Source organism: Pezoporus wallicus, unplaced genomic scaffold, assembly GCF_028554395.1.
Source record: "Pezoporus wallicus isolate ANWC-B61680 ecotype Strahan unplaced genomic scaffold, APGP_CSIRO_Pwel_v1 contig_2908, whole genome shotgun sequence".
NCBI classification, from domain to species: domain Eukaryota; kingdom Metazoa; phylum Chordata; class Aves; order Psittaciformes; family Psittacidae; genus Pezoporus; species Pezoporus wallicus.
The window spans coordinates 3,218,141-3,235,636 of record NW_026642179.1 but is presented as its reverse complement, the minus strand read 5'-3'; the positions used below and the strand labels follow the sequence as shown (position 1 = coordinate 3,235,636).

Sequence of the window (17,496 nt, the reverse complement as noted above, 5' to 3'; positions counted from 1 at the left end):
TAATCTAAGTATTTTTTATTTTGGAAGAATATATAAGAATAAAGTTGAACACTAATCTCTGTTCAGATTCAGTCTGTAAAAGAATGTGACAGAAACAATGCCCAGTATGAGTTGTTATGCATCTGTAGGTATGGCAATCTCTCCCAATTACTATTCTTTCCCAGAAAGCTTGGGGCTGTGCTCTAGAAGTCAAGTTAATTGTTGTCTTTTATCTTCAGGCAGTGATTATGTAGTTAATTCTTTCAGGATGGGTATTTCTTCTGTGCTCACGTCCTTACCCTGCAGCCTTAAGTGGAGGTGATCCAAGACAAGAAAAATTATTCAGTTGCTAGTTCATTCTTCAGGTTTTCTGCTTTGCTATTTCAGCCATGCAGAGACTAATCTATCTATTGATGAGGGAATTATTATAGCCCATATTTTGTTCTTGAGAACAATTTTACCATTTCCTTCTACCAAAGAAGAAAAACCTCATGTCACCGAATACACACACTATGCCTTTGCTGGCAGGAGAGATACAGTGTGTAAGCTACATAGTGGACAACTCAAGGCAGCAGTACATGCTCATTAGACCGCAGAGGCCTCCAGGAAGGCAGGATAAAACTGTCTTCAGTATTCTGCATTGAAAGGGTACTCCTTGTGATTTTTGCACCTGAAGGAAATCAAAGAGAAATGATTACTCTCAAGGCTGAAATAAATGCTATAGAGCTAAAGTGGGTGTACTTCTGTACTTCAGAGCCTTCAAGGGAGGCTCTGAATTATGTAACTGCAGAATGAACTTAAGGAGATGGCATACATGACTAATAAGTTCAAGTCTGTTCCTATTATTCAGGCACTGAACAGTGCTGGGACCAAATTACTGTCTAGATAAAAAGTTCACACTGCTTACAGGGTAAACAGCCATTTCTGTGGCTTTTCAGCCAAGACTTCTTGTCTTGCTATAGGCTTCCAAGGTGCTATCTGCAAGCAGTTGTTCTTCATACTGCACTATAGATGGTCATTACCTCCCCCAACCACCTATATAAGAGCTGACATCAGTTTACAATATGCACACAAAAAAAATGACTAAGTTTAAAACTGGCTAAAGCTCATTTCCCCAGTACAGAAAATCTCAAATTATCAACTAGAACCCTCCTTTGGGAATTCCAGGCACAATGTTTCCTGGAGAAAGAATTACAATTAATACATAGTATGCCTTATCCTTTAGCCAATAAAGGGAAAAATATAAAGCCACCAAGGGTTAAATAACTGATTTTCAATCCTCCAAATGATTCCAGATTTCAAAATATACCCAATTTAAACAGCTATACCTGTACCTGTGAGATCAGAGTAAAGATTATTCAAAATATAAGAGCTTGAAAGAAACAAGCTGTGTCACTTACATGTTCATTTCACAGATCCTCCAGTTCCTGTTTAGGCTGAGGAGGGTTGCCATCTCCTCTTTAGTCAATTCAAAGTCAAACACCTAAGAAGTGGAACACCTGGAAGTCACCTCTTTGAACAAATGAGGCAAGCTTCACAAGATTAAAGAACAAGTGACATCAGAAGGGGTGCTGTTTAGAAATGATGGCTTCATGAGGCAGGAAAACGTTGTACCTTTAGACTTTTTGAGACTCCACTGGCAAAGAGAAATAAAGAGACTTCTAGTTGCAGTTACATGTGCTAGCTGTTCCAAGATGTTTGGTAAGCACCTTGGTGTTGCCTCTATTCATGGCAGACTCATTTCTCCCCAGTTTCAAAGAAACATCTGGAAGACTTCCATATTTCAGTAAATCCAGCTATGCTACTTCTGAAATCTTCATGTCAGGAAAAAACCTGGCATAACAGTCAAAGGGGCAATGTGTTTTATTGACACCAGGACCCTTCCCTTAACATTGCTTAGTCTGTATTTTGAGAAACGTTACTGCACTTGGGCTCCAAACAAGCACTGCCTGCCATTTCATCCACAAGTCACAGGAGACAGTAAGGCTGATAAGGTTATCAACATACTGTTGATAAGGTTATCAACATACTGTTTCCAAGTGCTCTATCATTTCTCCAGCTGTAGTTTTCATTGTAACCCTAGCTTCCAGACAGAGAGAAAAAGTCCAGTCCTCCTGCCTGAGGCCAGCTTGGGAAGGGTGAGAAAGGATCACTGATTGCTGTACAGGAAGAACCCATGCCATCCATGAAGGGCAGCACCCGGGTCTCTTAACACTCACCTTGAAGTTCTCCACAATGCGCTGTGGTGTGACAGACTTGGGAACCACAATCACATTTCTCTGGATCTGGAAGCGAAGGAGAACCTGCAAAACCAGACCACTCAGAGAGAGAACGGTTCCTGTTCTGGAGGAATCAGAGACTGTTCCAAGTGTTTGAAAACTCAGCTGTTTTCCCTAAGTTATGCCCACTTCTGCATAGCTGTATTTCAAATCATGGCTGTCCCAGTGGCCTAGGTAGCACTTCCTGGAGAGTAAAGACAAAAGTGGTGGAGGCCCACATGGAAGGCTGCCTTTGCCATCCAGTTTTGGGACAGTAAATTCCTTTTCTTCCCCCCTGGGCTTTTAGCAGTCTATGCAAGGTGTTCATTCTCTGCAAGAGGACTTTCCTGGCTAAGGGCCAAAGAGACAGTAGTAGAGATTTTTTAGGACATAGAATAGGCTACTGCATTGCTTGTTAACACAAGAGAGCACCACAGTTCACATGGAACACTGATAGAGGCTGTTCTCTCTCTTCATACACTTTCCTTAATGACTGTGTTACTGGAAGGAATACCTACTGTCCAGCACCTACCCACCTGTGCTGGGGTTTTGTTGTGTTTGGCTGCAATTTCTTTGATCTTGGGGTCATCCAAAAGGGAAGTGTTCTCTGGCTTATCCCTACACAGGGAAAAAAAAATGGAAGAAACAAAGAATCACTGCAGAAAGACTCTCCCTAGCATGAATAATTAAAGTATATACATGCCTGCACCATTACTCACTCAATTACTCTGAATGTTTAAACTTAAACCACACTAACCCACTTTGAAATTACCTGTCAGGGCGTCCAAGGGGACAGTATGCTGTCACAGTGATCCCTTTGGATTGGCAATAGTTGATAAGTTTCTCCTGGGAAAGGTATGGATGACTTTCAATCTGTCAACACAGGAGCAGAGACTGACAGCTGTAGAATTACTGTAGCATTCCAATGCTCCAGAGGGTTTCTTTCTGAATCCCAATTTCCTAATTACAGGCTGCTTTCATCCTACCATGCATGTGGTCTGTGAGACAAGACTATAACTCTATAGGGCATCAACTTTAATGTTGAATCCTTATGAGACTTTTTGATTTTGTTCCGAGAGGCTTTATAGAAATTATTGATTACAGTCAGAATGTTAACTTGTGTCTGGACTCTATCCCTCCAGAGAGAATGCTTCATGGGAAAATACTCCAGAAAGAGAGTGGTTCAACAAGCCAAGACAAAATGGAATTTTTCTTATCCTTTTTGCATTGATAAATACCCATAGAGCGTGATTTAGAAAACACGATGCGTCTACTTTGTTCTCCCTTTTCAATCTCCTTATTCAACTGTAACCAGATATTTATAACCCCTGGAAACTATTCACCTGCAGTCACTCTGCAGCTTACCTGGTTATTTGCAGGCTTGTATTTCAGCCCTGGCTTGTTCAAGATTCTTTCAATCTGCTCACGGTTAAAGTTGGAGATTCCAATGGCTTTTACCAGACCAGCATCCACCAGCTCTTCCATGGCCTAACAGAAAGAGGAACAAAGTCAGCATCCAGTGTACAAGACATGACCTGAATAATTTTTTCCTGATGGGTCTTGTTTCTCTTTACTGGAAGTAAAGCCTAAGTGTTAAGACTTGCCAGGTTTTTGATTCTCACAGGGAAATGTGTGTACTGGTAGTATCTGTGCTATGTCTTCTATCACACAAAGCCCCAAATTATTGATGAGACTGAAATTCACCGAGTTACACAAGGAACGTATGACTAACTCTACTGCTGTCACAGCACTGGAGGACTATGCAGGATGGCAGGATCACAGCCTAAGAAAATCTATTTGAGTTCAAGAACTGCATGAGAACTGTGGTGAAGAAAAAGAAAACCCAATCATTCAGTTATGGTGAAGTACGTAACTTTTGCTAGGCTCAGTTTGGCCTGCAGCTCCACTGAAAATGACTGTGCAGCTCAGTGACTAGAGATATGAATCCACAGTGAAAAGAAATAACAGCTTGACTAAGCATGTCCATTTTTAAAATGCTACCACATCCTTTTGTGAATCCTTTTCAACTAGTTCTGCATATATTCAAAAACTGTTCTGTGATTGCTGAAGCCAAAATCACTGCTGAGGAGAGAAGACAACTCTTCTACTGCAGCTGAACTTACCTCCCATGTCTGTAGAATATCTGTGTTGCTGGGTATAGACATGCCTTTGTCATCTGTGGGAAGCAGCTCCTCTCCTGCCTGTCAGTAACAAAAAAAAAAAGCTTGAGAATCTGTTGAGAAGTTCACTTACTACCGTGAAGGCTCACAATCATGACAGCTTAAACTTCTAGTGCATGAAAGAACCCTAATTATTGTCTACTCTCAGTCATTCCTTGAGGACCAGGAGGAAGTTATTTTTGCCCGTGACTATTCCAATAAAGACAGGTTTTCCAGCTGGACCCCTTAAACTGATGGCTCACCCAAATACCTACGGGGAAACAAAACAGAATTATAGCCTCCAGTCTCATACATGTTCACTTCATGTGAGGAAGAAGTGTTTTTCTTTTTTCCAGACAGGCATCAGGGGACCTAGCCAGGTACTGAGAAAACATGTAGCTTTGGTCTATACACCATCAGATTTGTTGAAAAGATGTATTATGTGCAGTGACAGTTCTTCCACAACAAAGCTTAGGGTAAATCTGCTAACAGTAGGAAATTTACTGGGAAATATATGAATATTAGGAAAATTAGAAGAGCCTTTGTGTACAGGTTATGAAAAGACACCAAATTTCAACTACATTTAAAAGCAGTTTGCTACTGCTACTGTGATACGGTTTCATTACTTTGTTAACATAAGACTAGAGTATGAAATAAAGATAACCATCTCAAGAGAGACTGATCAGACTGTAGCAGGACAGAAAGACTAAGACCAGAAAGTCAGAGACATTAGCCCCTTCACTAATCTGTGAAAGAATGTAGGCCCCCAAGAAGTTTCATCTTTTAAATTCCTGTCTCCATGGAACAATGCTAAGGCTCCTACAGGCAAGGTCAGATCAATCTGTGCTGTATTAAGGACTTGGTGATAAAACAGAAAAATGGAAAACAAATGTTTTCTCTTGCTCTACAATTCTGTAACACACAGAAAATTTCTGACAGGCAGCAAAGTATAGCCCTCCTTCCTGCAAGGGGCAATTCTGAGATAAGTATACACTGATTCGTAAGAGAAAGGTAAAGCAGCTTATCTTATGCTTGCAGCTATGAGATCTGCTCCTAGTCCTCAGACCATCATTCCCAGAATCAGAGAGATATGCAAGCAACAGTCTCAGGGCAGAGATCCACAGCTTGGCTTTTATGGCCATAGTAAAGCTGAGCACCAGAGCAGTGCTGGTACACACAACAGACACATGATCATCTTTATCAGCCACAGTAATTGTTGGCTGTAAAGCCATATAGCTCCCCCAAAGTTGCGGTCACAAGAAAAAAGTCAAGGGCATTGCTGTTACTGTACCTTCAAACCAAGAGGCCAGTGGATGAGGTAAAGATCCAGGTAATCCAGTTTCAGGTCAGCGAGTGTCTTCTGGCAGGCTCCCTTCACTAGAGGCTTGTCATGAAATGTGCACCACAGCTAGAGAAAAACCCAAACAAGGCACAGTGTGACCTCCTGGGTTAAAGCTCTCGGGTGATCTCCTGCACAGGACAGAAATGTCCCATCTTCTTTGGAAGGCCATACAGAATCAGGTCATCCTAGTGCTCTTGAGATAGGCTTCCTCTGTGATGGGCCTGGCCCATGACACTGAAGGCTGTATGTCCAGTGGCAGCACAGATGTTCGAGCAGGATTATAACAGGCAACATCCTCTGCTCTCATTAGGTACGAATTTGTGCTACCCTTTTTACACAGGGGCTGCCTTTGCAATAGGCAGCTTTTAAATGAAGGTGTTTGCTATTCCTAACCATACATAAAACACCTGCATTGAATGTAGAAGGGAAAGCCACAAAAATATAAGATTAGCCAAAGACCTTTGACGCTCCCTTCCTACCCAGACTACTCTATGATTCTATGAAAGAAGTGGTTGGCACCTACTTTTACCAAGAAGCAACTTCACCATCTAGCTAAATAGTCTGACTTCCTTAGTAAGCAAGAGAAACAGAACCCACCAATGACACCTTCCTTGCGACATATGTTGAACAGATTATACTGCACCCTGAACAAATTACAGGGTGCCCAAAATCTCATCTTCCTCACACAGCAGAGACACCCTGTTGGCAGGGTGTGAGCCCAGCTGCTGGAACAAGCAGCTGGCACTGCCAGGCTCATCTCCTCTACTGTGCTTTAGCAGTCAGGGAGATGCCATCATGAAACTGATTCTCTTCTGTATCAGTCCATGACACTGAGTGATCTTGGATGTCTGCATCACGGGTTTCTACCTTGCTTGGTGCTGCCTGGCCCCACTGTCCCTTTCCCTACTTCCCTCCTTCTGTACCACTTGGTCTGCAGATGGCTTCTCCTCATCCATACCCCAGCACTTCTGTGTCTCCTCAGCAGGGCTGGGGTGCTCAAGCTTTCTGTAGATGCTGGGGAGGATTCAGAGCCTTGACTTCGTTCAGTGTTATAGGACTGACTGGGGAAGAAAACTACCACCAGGCAGTTCAGAGGAGGGTGATTCTTCTCCTTGCTCGAGCCTCAATGAGCTCATTCTTCCTACCCAACAGCTACAACAGTAACAATTACCATCAGTGAAAGTAATCAAACAAGAAGTAATCAAACTCTACCCCCATGCTGATGGAGGGAAACGAAAAAGTATCAGGGCTGATCTCATTTATACTACAAGGTTTTCCAATGCTATAGCAATGCTACTTTAGTTTCCTACTGTAAACATTCACAGTCCAAGACCATCTGATCTTTACCTTACTGACAATAAAGAGGTCATCTCGCTTCACAACGCCTTCCTTGATTTTCATTTGGATCCCCTCCCCGATTTCCTTCTCGTTCTGGTACACGTAGGCACAGTCAAAGTGTCGGTAACCAGTATCAATAGCAGCCATCACTGCAGCTTCCACCTTACCTGGTGGGGACTGAAGAGAGAAAAGGTATGACATGCCTGGATTTGGGATTCTCATACACTGCTCCTTAGGTAGCCAGAGAATAGATAAACGTAGAGGCTTTAACAGGAGCTTTTCCATAAAGCTTTCTCGGGTCTGCAGACATCTCAAGCACAGCCTCCTGAGCCTAAAACCAGGCTCTGGCCATTCCTCTGTCACCCCACTCCTCAGCAGGGCTCTGGAGAGGCTTTGCAGAGCTGAGGCCTTAACACCAGGGCCGTTCTCCATGGCCGGGGCAGGGCCTCCTCACTTCTGCGCACCACTCCTCAAAGGAGCAATCCTCCGGCAGGTTCAGCCAAGACTTAACCTAGCAGGAGGGACCTCAGCCCAGGCCCCAGTGATTTGCATTCCCGGGCAGAGCCCTACCGCGGCGCAGGAGCTTGGGGTGCTGCGAAGGGGCAGCGGGAACAGAGCGACCCCCAACGCCAAAAGCTGCGGCGGCACGGCCGTACTGAGCGGGAGCCCCGGCCGCGATGTCGGTGGCGCAGGCAGCGCTGTGGCCCCACCGAAGCGAGAAGCTGCGGCAGGGTCCCGCTGCAGCAGGCTCGCCGCGGTTACCTTCCATGTGCCCAGCCCCAGGAGGGGCACTTTGGCCGCGGTGCCCAGCCGCACACAGGTCGCCATCGCCCCACTTGTGAATACGCCTTACAACCCGCGCGGAACGGTGTAACACGGCGCCGGGGCACCCAGAGGGCCTCTGAGCGACCCTTCGAGGGCAGGCCCCGTGAGAGCTGAAGTGAAGTCAGTTCAGTCACCCCCCCAGTGAAGCTGTAACCCAAAAGGGTGAGGGCGGCTGTGCGCCCATCGGGCCGGTGTATGTGCAGGGGTCACCTAACGCAGCGCCCTGCCCCTGCGCCACGGGATGTTCACGCGCATTGCTCGTGGTACGCGCCGGGGTGTTGGCAACACGGTATTCACCCCTTCGGTTACCTGATAAGAGGTTTGTTTCATTCAGGGGCCGCACGATTTGACTTGGTAAAGACATTGGTAAAGTCCAGAATGAGACAATGAGCAGGAGTCCTGGGGCACGATGGGATACGCAAGTGCGGGCCGTGAGCCGTGAGCTTGTATGCGGGCTGAGCAGTGTCCCCGCAACAGTGATGGTAGCCATGGGCTGGTCTCAGGAACCTTCTGATGCTTGTGCTAATGAAGTGAGGTGGGTAGAGAGCCTTTGATGTGGCTGCCTGGTGAGAATGGGGAGCACCCTGTTCCCCTCTCCAGATGGGACAAATGCAGCTTTCACTTTGTGGTAAGTGTGCTTTTCAGTAATTTAGAAAATAGTGAGTATAACCCACTGCATTTTAAATGTTGGAAGAAAGTGTTAGTATGTTTTTGAAGCTGCAGAAGAACAGCGAGTTTTTTGTGAATGACGCGATCAATTGCCCTTCTGTTTTTAGATACAGACCATATTTCAGAATATAATATACATATGTACAAATAATTGGTAGGTGACTTTTAATTTCACATTAGAAACTGATTTTTGAGGCAAAACATGCTGTACTGATAAGCTGGTCAGAATGCAGTGGAAAAAGCCTTGATTTATCAGCAGGATCCTGTAAGTACTCCATAATGGTATGTTAGGGTTGCTTGTGAGGCTCTAATGTTTGCTTGTGCTTGAAGAATGGATCCAGGTACAAATGGAAGTTTGGAGTACATGTAATGGTGCATTTTTCTCTGGGTGCCTCTCCCACAGCAGATGCCCTGGCTCTTTTTGCTTCATTTAACTGAAGGCAGGCAAGATAATTAGTTTGTCTCTTTAATTCTCCTCCTGTTTTTTGTTAGTGCCATCAGTTACATAACAGTTACACAACTCGGGGCTTATCATTCATCCTTTTTTTCTGGGATTCCTTTTCCATAGGACTTCTCTGAGTCTGCTCAGCTTCTTGGGCCTGGTTCGTTGTTCAGAGAAGTCAGTGAAAAACGCAGAGTGACAGATTTTGCTTTGGCTGCAGTCATTTTCTCCAGAGAGACTAGAGATCAGATGAAGTGCCAGTTTGCTGCTCCTCTCCTTTATATTCCGAGCCCCTCAAGCTTGCAGTGCTATGCTCGTGATTTGTTACTGTTAGCAGTGCCACATTCAGCAAACAATCCGTGGTGAGTGGGTTTCAAATCTTGGTGTAGGAACTACCAGAATCAGTCAGATTTTGTACTAGAGCAGCACCAAGGAGAACTGGTACCATCAGAGTTGTGCTTAGTGAGTCTGTGACAGCTTACAATGCCTGATTGTCCAAGTAAGATGGAATCTCCTGTACAAAAGGGTGGAAAACCCTGCATTGTTCTCATTCTTCTGAGCCTGTGTTTTTAGGGAGAGGTTTCAAAGCCTTGTGTTCCTCCAGCAAGGAGCTGGGTAGAATGTGTGAGAACAGATAAAGAGACTTGGTGGAGAGCCTGGCTTAGAAGTCTGTCATTCCTCTTCTTTTCTTTTGAGATTTTGGTGGTGATTCCTCTGCAAACTCATTTCTCCAGTGAAGGTGGGTGCTTGGTATTCCCCAATGGTTTCTTGAATGAGATATATCTTGGTCTTTTAGCAGAGGATTTGCGGCAGAAGGTTTGCATTTTGCTTTGTTGTTTGCTGGGAAGACTGAAACATGATGGCATCTGAATATGGATCAGACCAGGGGTCTTCTCTGGGCAGAAGGTCAGTATTTTGCTTTGCTGTTTGTACCTGTCGGTTTGACGCTTTCTCCAGATGTCAGTTGTTTCTCTGTCCTGAAGGCATGACTGGGATTGTCAGATGATGGTAAGACCTTTGGGAAAGAAGTATACTGAAAGTGGATATTTATCTTGCTAAATGGTGTGCATTGATTCACCTTCCAGACGCTTGCTAAGGCAGGAATGCAGGCAGAGGTTAGAGATTTAATACAATTCTAAGACCTTGGTGTCTTTCTTATATTGAGTTCACATCAATCCGGGAGCATCTTCTGAGATCCTGCCACCACCTCTGCATCTCCTCAAGAGTTATTTGAAGACTTTAGTCTTTGATAATTCTGGGTTTTGGCTATTAATTTGATGAGCTGGCAAAACAGCATGGGAGGGTGCTGCTCCACGTTGTAAGCAAGATCTCAACCTAAAATGTCTTTATTTCTGTAAAATGTTTTTGAGCAATTCAAGAAGGAAGCAAGAACTATGGTGAACCCAGCGGTACACTTGTGGTCAAGCAGTGAACTTTTTCTAACCTCAGTCTTGTCTGCAGCTCCACTGAAGGTGACTGTGCAGCTCACTATGGGTCAGGCAGTCAAAGTGCTCAGGGAATAGGAATAACTAGGTAATGACTAAGCGTGGACATTATGAAAAGCTACTTTGTACTGCCTTATGTTCCTTCCAACTGATTTTGTATGCATAAGACAACACTTCTGTGAGTACTGAAGGTAATGAAAATGTGGAAGAGGCTGGTGAGGCTATAGCCCATGTCTCTTCTGCTGTGGCTGAACTTAACCTCCCATGTCTGTAGAACATCTGTGTTGCTGGGTATAGACATGCCTTTGTCATTTTGGGAAACAGCTCCTTTTCTGCCTGTCAGTGGGAGAGAAAATACTTGAAATACTCTCAATTGGAATGCTAGCTATATAAAATAACCAAACAGGAATCTAAGGAGCTAGAACTGACAGTGCGTGAAAAAAAACCCTGAAGTATAACTTAATTCTTCAGTTATTTCTCATTCTTAGTTCATGAAGGGTCATGGCATTTTTGCCACCTACTATCCCAATAAAGAGGTATTTCTGCTGAATCCATTGAAGCGATGATCCACAAAATACATGCAGGGAAGTGATTTACTCATAGAACAATATCCTGGAATCTTACATGAGTTCAGTTCATGTATTGTTCCATTATACATGTTTAGGAATAATAGCTTCTTTAGTTGTTTTTAAAGAAATACATGGTCCCATGAATGTACATTTCTACTGGAGTACACCTCTGACAAAGTACTGCTGCCAGATTTCCCGTGGGGAGGCTCACTGATGAAGTTGCTCTATTAGGAAAGTTAGAAGAGCCTGTAACTAGACAGTATGGCCGAAGTGTTTTGAACTATTGGAATTTTCTATATGCCATGGTATTATGCACTTTCACTTGACAGCTTTGTCCACATAACGCTAACTAAAATAATATGGAGAGAATGAAATAAAGTTGAGTTCAAAAGCATGAGATGGAATAGAGATTTTGATCTGGATGTAGCAGAAGGGAAAGGCTAATGGTATATGTATGTATATACAAATAGACATAAATCCTTTGAAGTACATGTAGTCTGCGAGAGTTTGGTATTGAAAAGCTGCATTTTTTTCAATCCAAGATCTGTGAAACAACACTAAGGCTTCTACAGGCAAGGTCAGCTCAATTTGGACTGTATTTAGTACTTGGTGATTAAAGAGAAATGGAAAACAAGCGTTTTCTTTGGCTCTGCAGTTATGTAGCATGCAAAGGAAAGCATTTCTGTCAGGCAGCAAAGCACAGCCCTCTTTCCCACAAGGGGTAATTTTCAGATGAGCATGCTTTGGATTTGTAGAAGAAAGGGAAAGTGGCATAGCTTATGCTTGCAGCTGTAGATCTTGGTGCTAAATCTGCCTCTCCCACAATCAAAAGGGCAGACGATGCTGTGCAAGCAGTGGTCTTGGGAAGAGAACAAGAGCCTGGCTCACATGGCCAGAGTAAAGCTGAATGAGTGGCACTGGAACAGTGCTGATGCACACAACAGACATGTGGTCTTTCGGGACTGGAGCAGCAGTAGTGGTACAAGTGTTACTAGCCATTTTGAGGAGGTCTTCCAGTAGTGAAAGCCAAGGGCATTGCTGTTACTGTACCTTGAATCCAAAAGGCTAATAGTTGAGGTAGAGATCCAGGTAATCCAGCTTCAGGGCAGCAAGAGTCTTTTGGCAGACTCCCTTGCCCAGAAGCTTGTCATGAAATGTGCACCATAGCTAGAGAAAAACCAAAACAAGGCACACTCCTCCTATCCATCCCCTTAGTACTCCTGGGTCTCCTCAGCAGAGTGCCAGGCAGCAGCTGGGTGCAGAGGTATAGGTGTATATCCTTCCTAACACTCAGTACAGAATGAGGTGAATTAGCCAGCTTGTATCAGTTTATCATGCAGCATAAAGTTTGTTTCCAGTACTTAAGCATCCTACTATGAAAATACTATAGGCAAAGTGCTCCCCCACCCCTGCTCAAGGCTGGAAGATCATCAGATCCCCTTACTGTACTGACAACAAAGAGGTCTTCTTGCTTCACAACACCTTCCTCGATATTCTACTGAGGATCCCTTCCTCAACTTCATTCTCATTCTGGTACATGTAGTCACAATCAAAGCGGTGGTACGCAGCATCAATATATAATTATATACATAATTATATAATTAGTGTCATAAACCAATGCATCCTTTTGCACAAAAATAGAATGTGATCCAGAGGATGGGTGGAAAGTGTATTTTAATGTTTGCACACACGAGGGCAGAGTTCAACTTGTGTGGAACGGCTGCTTTTGTATTTCTTCAATAATCTCTCAGCTTCTTGAACTGAATATTGCATTCCTTGGATTCTGTAATAATGAGAAGGTGGAAATCTCTCTTCCTCTGTCCCTTTTTCTAAAAGGGATAATAAGAAAAAATTGAATGTAGCTTACATTTGTAATAAATAAATAAATAGGCATGAACATTTTCTGGTAGGAACTCAAAAGATACAACCTGAGTTTTGAAGAAGACATTAACAATTAGTACTAACATACCAACTTTCCCAAGTATCTGATCTTTAAAGGAGAGGCACACAAAAGAATTTCCTTTTCCTTGCTGTCTTTTGCACTGAAATGTATGAGACCACTTTTCCTACCTCAGCTCACCGCTCTCTCACAAAAAGGTTCCAAAACTTGCACTTTTAAGTATTGTTATGCAGGGGAGAGGGGGACAAATCTATTTTATGCCTTCTGTTAACTGGGCACTTGCTTACAACATGTTCTGTATCCCAGGAGAAACAGACTGCCTGAAATTTAGAATGGTTGGATTTATATGACTGGTACTACTCTAATGTGCTTGGACACTTCCAGCTTGTTTTTGACTGCAGCAATCAATGGGGACTGCGCTGTCCACAGCTCCAGTATGTGCTGTACACATCTGGATTCTTAACTACTCATTTGTGGCCAGAGGCTACTTCCATTGGGAAATTTGCCATTGATTCAACATCAAGCATCAGAGCAAGCCTTTTGTTAAAATGTCAGCCAGTGGTGTCAGCTGTCTTCTCTGTTCAGCCAGTCTAATACCAGACTGTCTAACCTGTTTTGTATATTGGCCCTAGTGTCCTCAGAATGGCTGAACATCATGATTTCAACACTGTGTGTTTTCCAGTGCTTCATCACCAGAGATCCCCTCTGCCCCCCCTGCAGCTTTCATGCAGCCATGGTGGTAGCTTGGGCGCAGTGGGGGAGACAATATTCCTCAGGATCTGCATCTCAGCCTCGGCCTGAGCATGCTGGTATCTGGGGGAAGGGACAAGAACAGCAAGAAAAGTAAGAACTGACCTTTTCCTAAGCACTTTCCCCACTCTAGTGTAAACCAGTGGGCTGAAGCCGATTGAACATATGCTGGGATATCATGCCAGGCTAAGATATGGTTTATGGCCTTTTTTATACTTTTGCTCGGTCACTGTGTGTGACTTCATCTCTCTGAAGTCACTGTGTGTGATTCATCTCTCTGAAGAGAGACGGACTTCACAGAAGGAGTAGTCACATTCTGACACTTCCACAGCATTGGACACGGAGCCCGAAGTGATATATTTTGGTTTCTGAGGAGAACCCAGCCAGCCTGACTTTGAAGCTGCGGTACCTATTACTGTTACAAGTAGAGGAAATAGGGGAAAGTTTGTGGAACATCAGGTTGGGACTGCCCTGAAGAGGAAACCTGTTAACTTACCAGAAGTGCAGGAAGCTACAGTTTTGAGAGCTACATCAAATGGGGTGGTTTGGTGATAAAGGGGAGTGTAAGTTGCCAACAAGTGGGTACCTGAGGGTAAGAAAGACAGGAAGAGACAGTTAATAAAACTGTCAGGTGCTGGGAGGCAGACCCCTGGAGGCAGTGGAGGAGGGCGTTGACAGCAGGTAAGGACAAAACAAGGCATGTTCACATTATTCCTAAAGTGTAATATGGTTACATTTTCTTCTGAGTCTTGTCTGCATGAAAATCTTGAGCTATTTCATTATGTTGGTGCAAATGCATTTTTTGGACACATATCAGTTGAAGTACGTTGCATATTGATTTAGCCTAAATCCGTTCCTTACCACTTCTGTTAAAACTGTAGAAAGCATTCTTTGGCAAAATCACATCTATCCTCCCACAGACTTAGCATTAATTTAACAGCATCAGGTTTTGAACTGGTTTAATTAAACTGCAACTTCCTTGCACAAGCCCGGACTGGTTACTGTGGAAGCAGAAGCATGTCAGTGTCTTTTGTGAACTTGTGAAAAGAAACCTTCTGATCATAGACTGGAGAGGTGGTTTAATGTGGGACTGGTGAATGCTTTGCTTGATTTTCTCTAGGTCAAGCCATGTGAAAAGAGAGGTACCAAAGCATCAACCAAAGACCACATCTTTTCAGTTGTTTCTGTGGAAGAATGGGCTTTGTGATGAGAGGATAAGCAACTGAAGTTGAATAGGAAGGACACCATGGCTAGCGTCCAAACCCAGCTCATCTGCAAATGGAATATTTGCCCATCCCAGACCTACATTCTTGTCCAGTTTTGTTGGTAGGAATAGTTATCACAGGAATGAGGTTTTCCTCTTTCGTGTATGCAGACTGAACGTTTTCCAAAGCTCACCACTTTTGAGACCAGTCTGCTATTTTTTTGTCAAGTGGAGGCTCTTGTCCTTCTGGAAAAATATTTTCATGCTCCATTTCAAGTTTCATCAATCAACCTGTCTGGTGTTGACAAGAAAAGGGGTGACTCAAATGCCTTTAGAGTGGAGGAAGGGATATGCTTTCCATTTGTGGAACAGAAAAGTGTTGACAATATTTTCCTTATATTTGAAAAGCAAAACAAAATGAAGCACACAGTATAACCAATGAGTTCATCTTGATTAGGAACAACATGAAAAATACCATGTGGAATCTGTGCAATTAAGGCCGAATAAAAATTGCTTTATAACCTGAACTTTTACTCAACAAGGAAGCCAGATTTTTTTAGTTGAGTTACTTAAGTTTTGTGAATGAGAGTGGAACCTCATGTGGTCTTTCTCCTTCACATGGCCGGACCTGTGGGCAACATGAACATTTGGTGTGGCTGTGGAAGGTCCAGTGATTCCCACAAAAGTTCAACATGTTGTCCTTCACTGATCAATGGATCTGCAGTTATATCACTGCATGCTCAAGGTTTTCTGTAGGATTGGTCAGGTGGGCTTCAGTGCTCTCAGCAGCTGTCACTTCCAGAAGTAATTCAAGGCATGCAGAGGGAGGATGCCATGAGCTGGAAATTATTCTGTCAGGATGCTTCCAGCTTTTACCTGGTCTGGGGACTCTCACCTGTCCTGTAACCAGAACATGTCTTTACATGAGGGGCTGGGAAGAGGTGGTGGCTAGATGTGGGTTGCTGCAGAAGCCAAGAATATGAATTTGGCCTCTCTGTGCCCCAGCTGCCCCTGTAAACTAGATGTAACTCAGAAGACCAGATAAAGTGGCTTCTTCATGTCTAAAGTTTGTGAGGGCAGAAGACCTTGGTCAGATAGCATAGGGCTCATTTTATGGTATATTTCTAGAGGTATTATAGCCTCCTGCCCCTTAAAGACGGATAGATAGTTTGTTACCAGATCAATGTTGCTTCTGCAAGCACCTTCTTAAAAAGGTAGGACCATATTGCCTAACTGTTCTTTTTTTCTCACAGGTCCATTGAATTGATCTTGGCTCAGTTTTTATTTGGTATATTGCAGATGCAGACTTTGACAGGGAAGAGTAATGACAGCAGTACCAAATGTTTAAACAAGTATTTGACCTATCCAAAATGCTAAATATTGGATAGTGTATTATATCTCTGGGAAGCAGAAAAATGTCTTTCGTGTAAGATAAAAAGGAGATGCTGTTTTACAGGCAAAATATTTTTGTTTTCCAGGCTTTTGTGAACAGCCTGATCTGATGCATATAGAGAAAACTAGTTCTGGGTAAAAAACCTCCAAAACCCAGTGGAAGTCAGGCACAAAATTATTTAAATGAGTGGGTTTCCATGAAAGTAAAACAGGTGTGAGACGAAAATTAGAATTGAAAAATTCTGGGAAGTTGGATATCCTGACTCCCCCATGAATTATTTATTAGTTTTGTCTGCCTTTTCATTCATGCACCTTCTTTGTTAAAGAAATGGAGGGGGGAAGCATGAATTAACTTGTGATACACAGCTACTTATTTAGCAGCTTAACTTCTAAAGTTTCCTGGGAAACAATCCTGTAAAAGGGAGGCCTCACTTTGTTGCTTTTTAAAGTCAGGAGCAACCCCACTGAATTCTGAGAAGTTACAGTAAAGTCGAACAACGGTGTGACTCAGTTCTTTATATTATCTCATCATGACACATAAGACAGATTTTTTTATATAGGGAACTACTTTTTGAGCGCCATTCAAAACCATGTTAAACACCAGTCAGGCTTGGTTTGTAAACTGGCATGCTGCAAGAGAGCCACATACCATAGAAAGAAATGTAAGAAGCACAAGACACGTCTTTGCAGTTTGTATTTGTGAGAAAACATAATAAATACAGACAGAGATAGCTTTGAACACACACATCAACAAGTTCTTAGTTAACCCAGGTTTATATTGTAACATGGAAGTAAAAGACTTTAGAACTACTTAATTGAGGTGAACCACTAATTTTTCATAGAAAAACATTAGTATAAGCAAACTTGAGTATGTTTTGTGTGTGTTTATTGTTCTCCCCATTCTCTGCAATGACATTATAACCATTCTGGTTGTATTTGCCCAGATTCTTATGTGCTGTTACCATGCTCTAGTATCAGCACTATCCAGTTTGTTTTCTAACTAACTTATCATGCCTTGACTAGACACCACCCTGCTGCTTTCTTTTTTCAGAGGCCCTTTTAAATTATCTCTTCCCAGACAGTTTCTTATTGACGTCTGATGTCTGCAGCACTTTGTTTATCATGGGGGGAAAAAAGCAGATTAATCACAGGATTTTTTTTACCCTTGATACTGCTACAGTAAGTTAATTTGCCCAGTACTGTGACTAGAAAACAGTGAAACAC

General features: G+C 43.1%; 1 protein-coding gene across 2 annotated transcripts; it reads right to left on the bottom strand.

Moving 5' to 3' along the window:
* Window positions 1–7,943, bottom strand: LOC130609273 (aldo-keto reductase family 1 member B1-like). 2 transcript variants are annotated; one of them, XM_057428080.1, is made up of 10 exons: window positions 7,839–7,943; window positions 7,086–7,253; window positions 5,688–5,804; window positions 4,361–4,438; window positions 3,603–3,725; window positions 3,010–3,110; window positions 2,774–2,855; window positions 2,199–2,282; window positions 1,380–1,462; window positions 1–649 (listed from the first exon to the last, which is right to left on the bottom strand). In XM_057428080.1, the coding sequence occupies exons 1-10, from the start codon at window positions 7,902–7,904 to the stop codon at window positions 607–609; spliced, it is 945 nt and encodes a 314-aa protein (XP_057284063.1). In that variant the 5' UTR covers window positions 7,905–7,943; the 3' UTR covers window positions 1–606. The 2 variants fall into 2 exon arrangements, with proteins under 2 accessions (XP_057284063.1, XP_057284064.1); XM_057428081.1 differs by having other exon boundaries at window positions 7,787–7,915.
* Window positions 7,944–17,496: the final 9,553 nt, after the last annotated feature.

Excerpts from the sequence above, each read along its gene's own strand:
- LOC130609273 (XM_057428080.1), bottom strand. The coding sequence starts at position 7,904 with ATGGCGACCTGTGTGCGGCTGGGCACCGCGGCCAAAGTGCCCCTCCTG. Across the intron at positions 7,254-7,838 it reads TGGGGCTGGGCACATGGAAG|TCCCCACCAGGTAAGGTGGA; the intron begins GTAACCGCGGCG and ends TTCTCTCTTCAG. Across the intron at positions 650-1,379 it reads AGGATCTGTGAAATGAACAT|GTGCAAAAATCACAAGGAGT; the intron begins GTAAGTGACACA and ends GATTTCCTTCAG.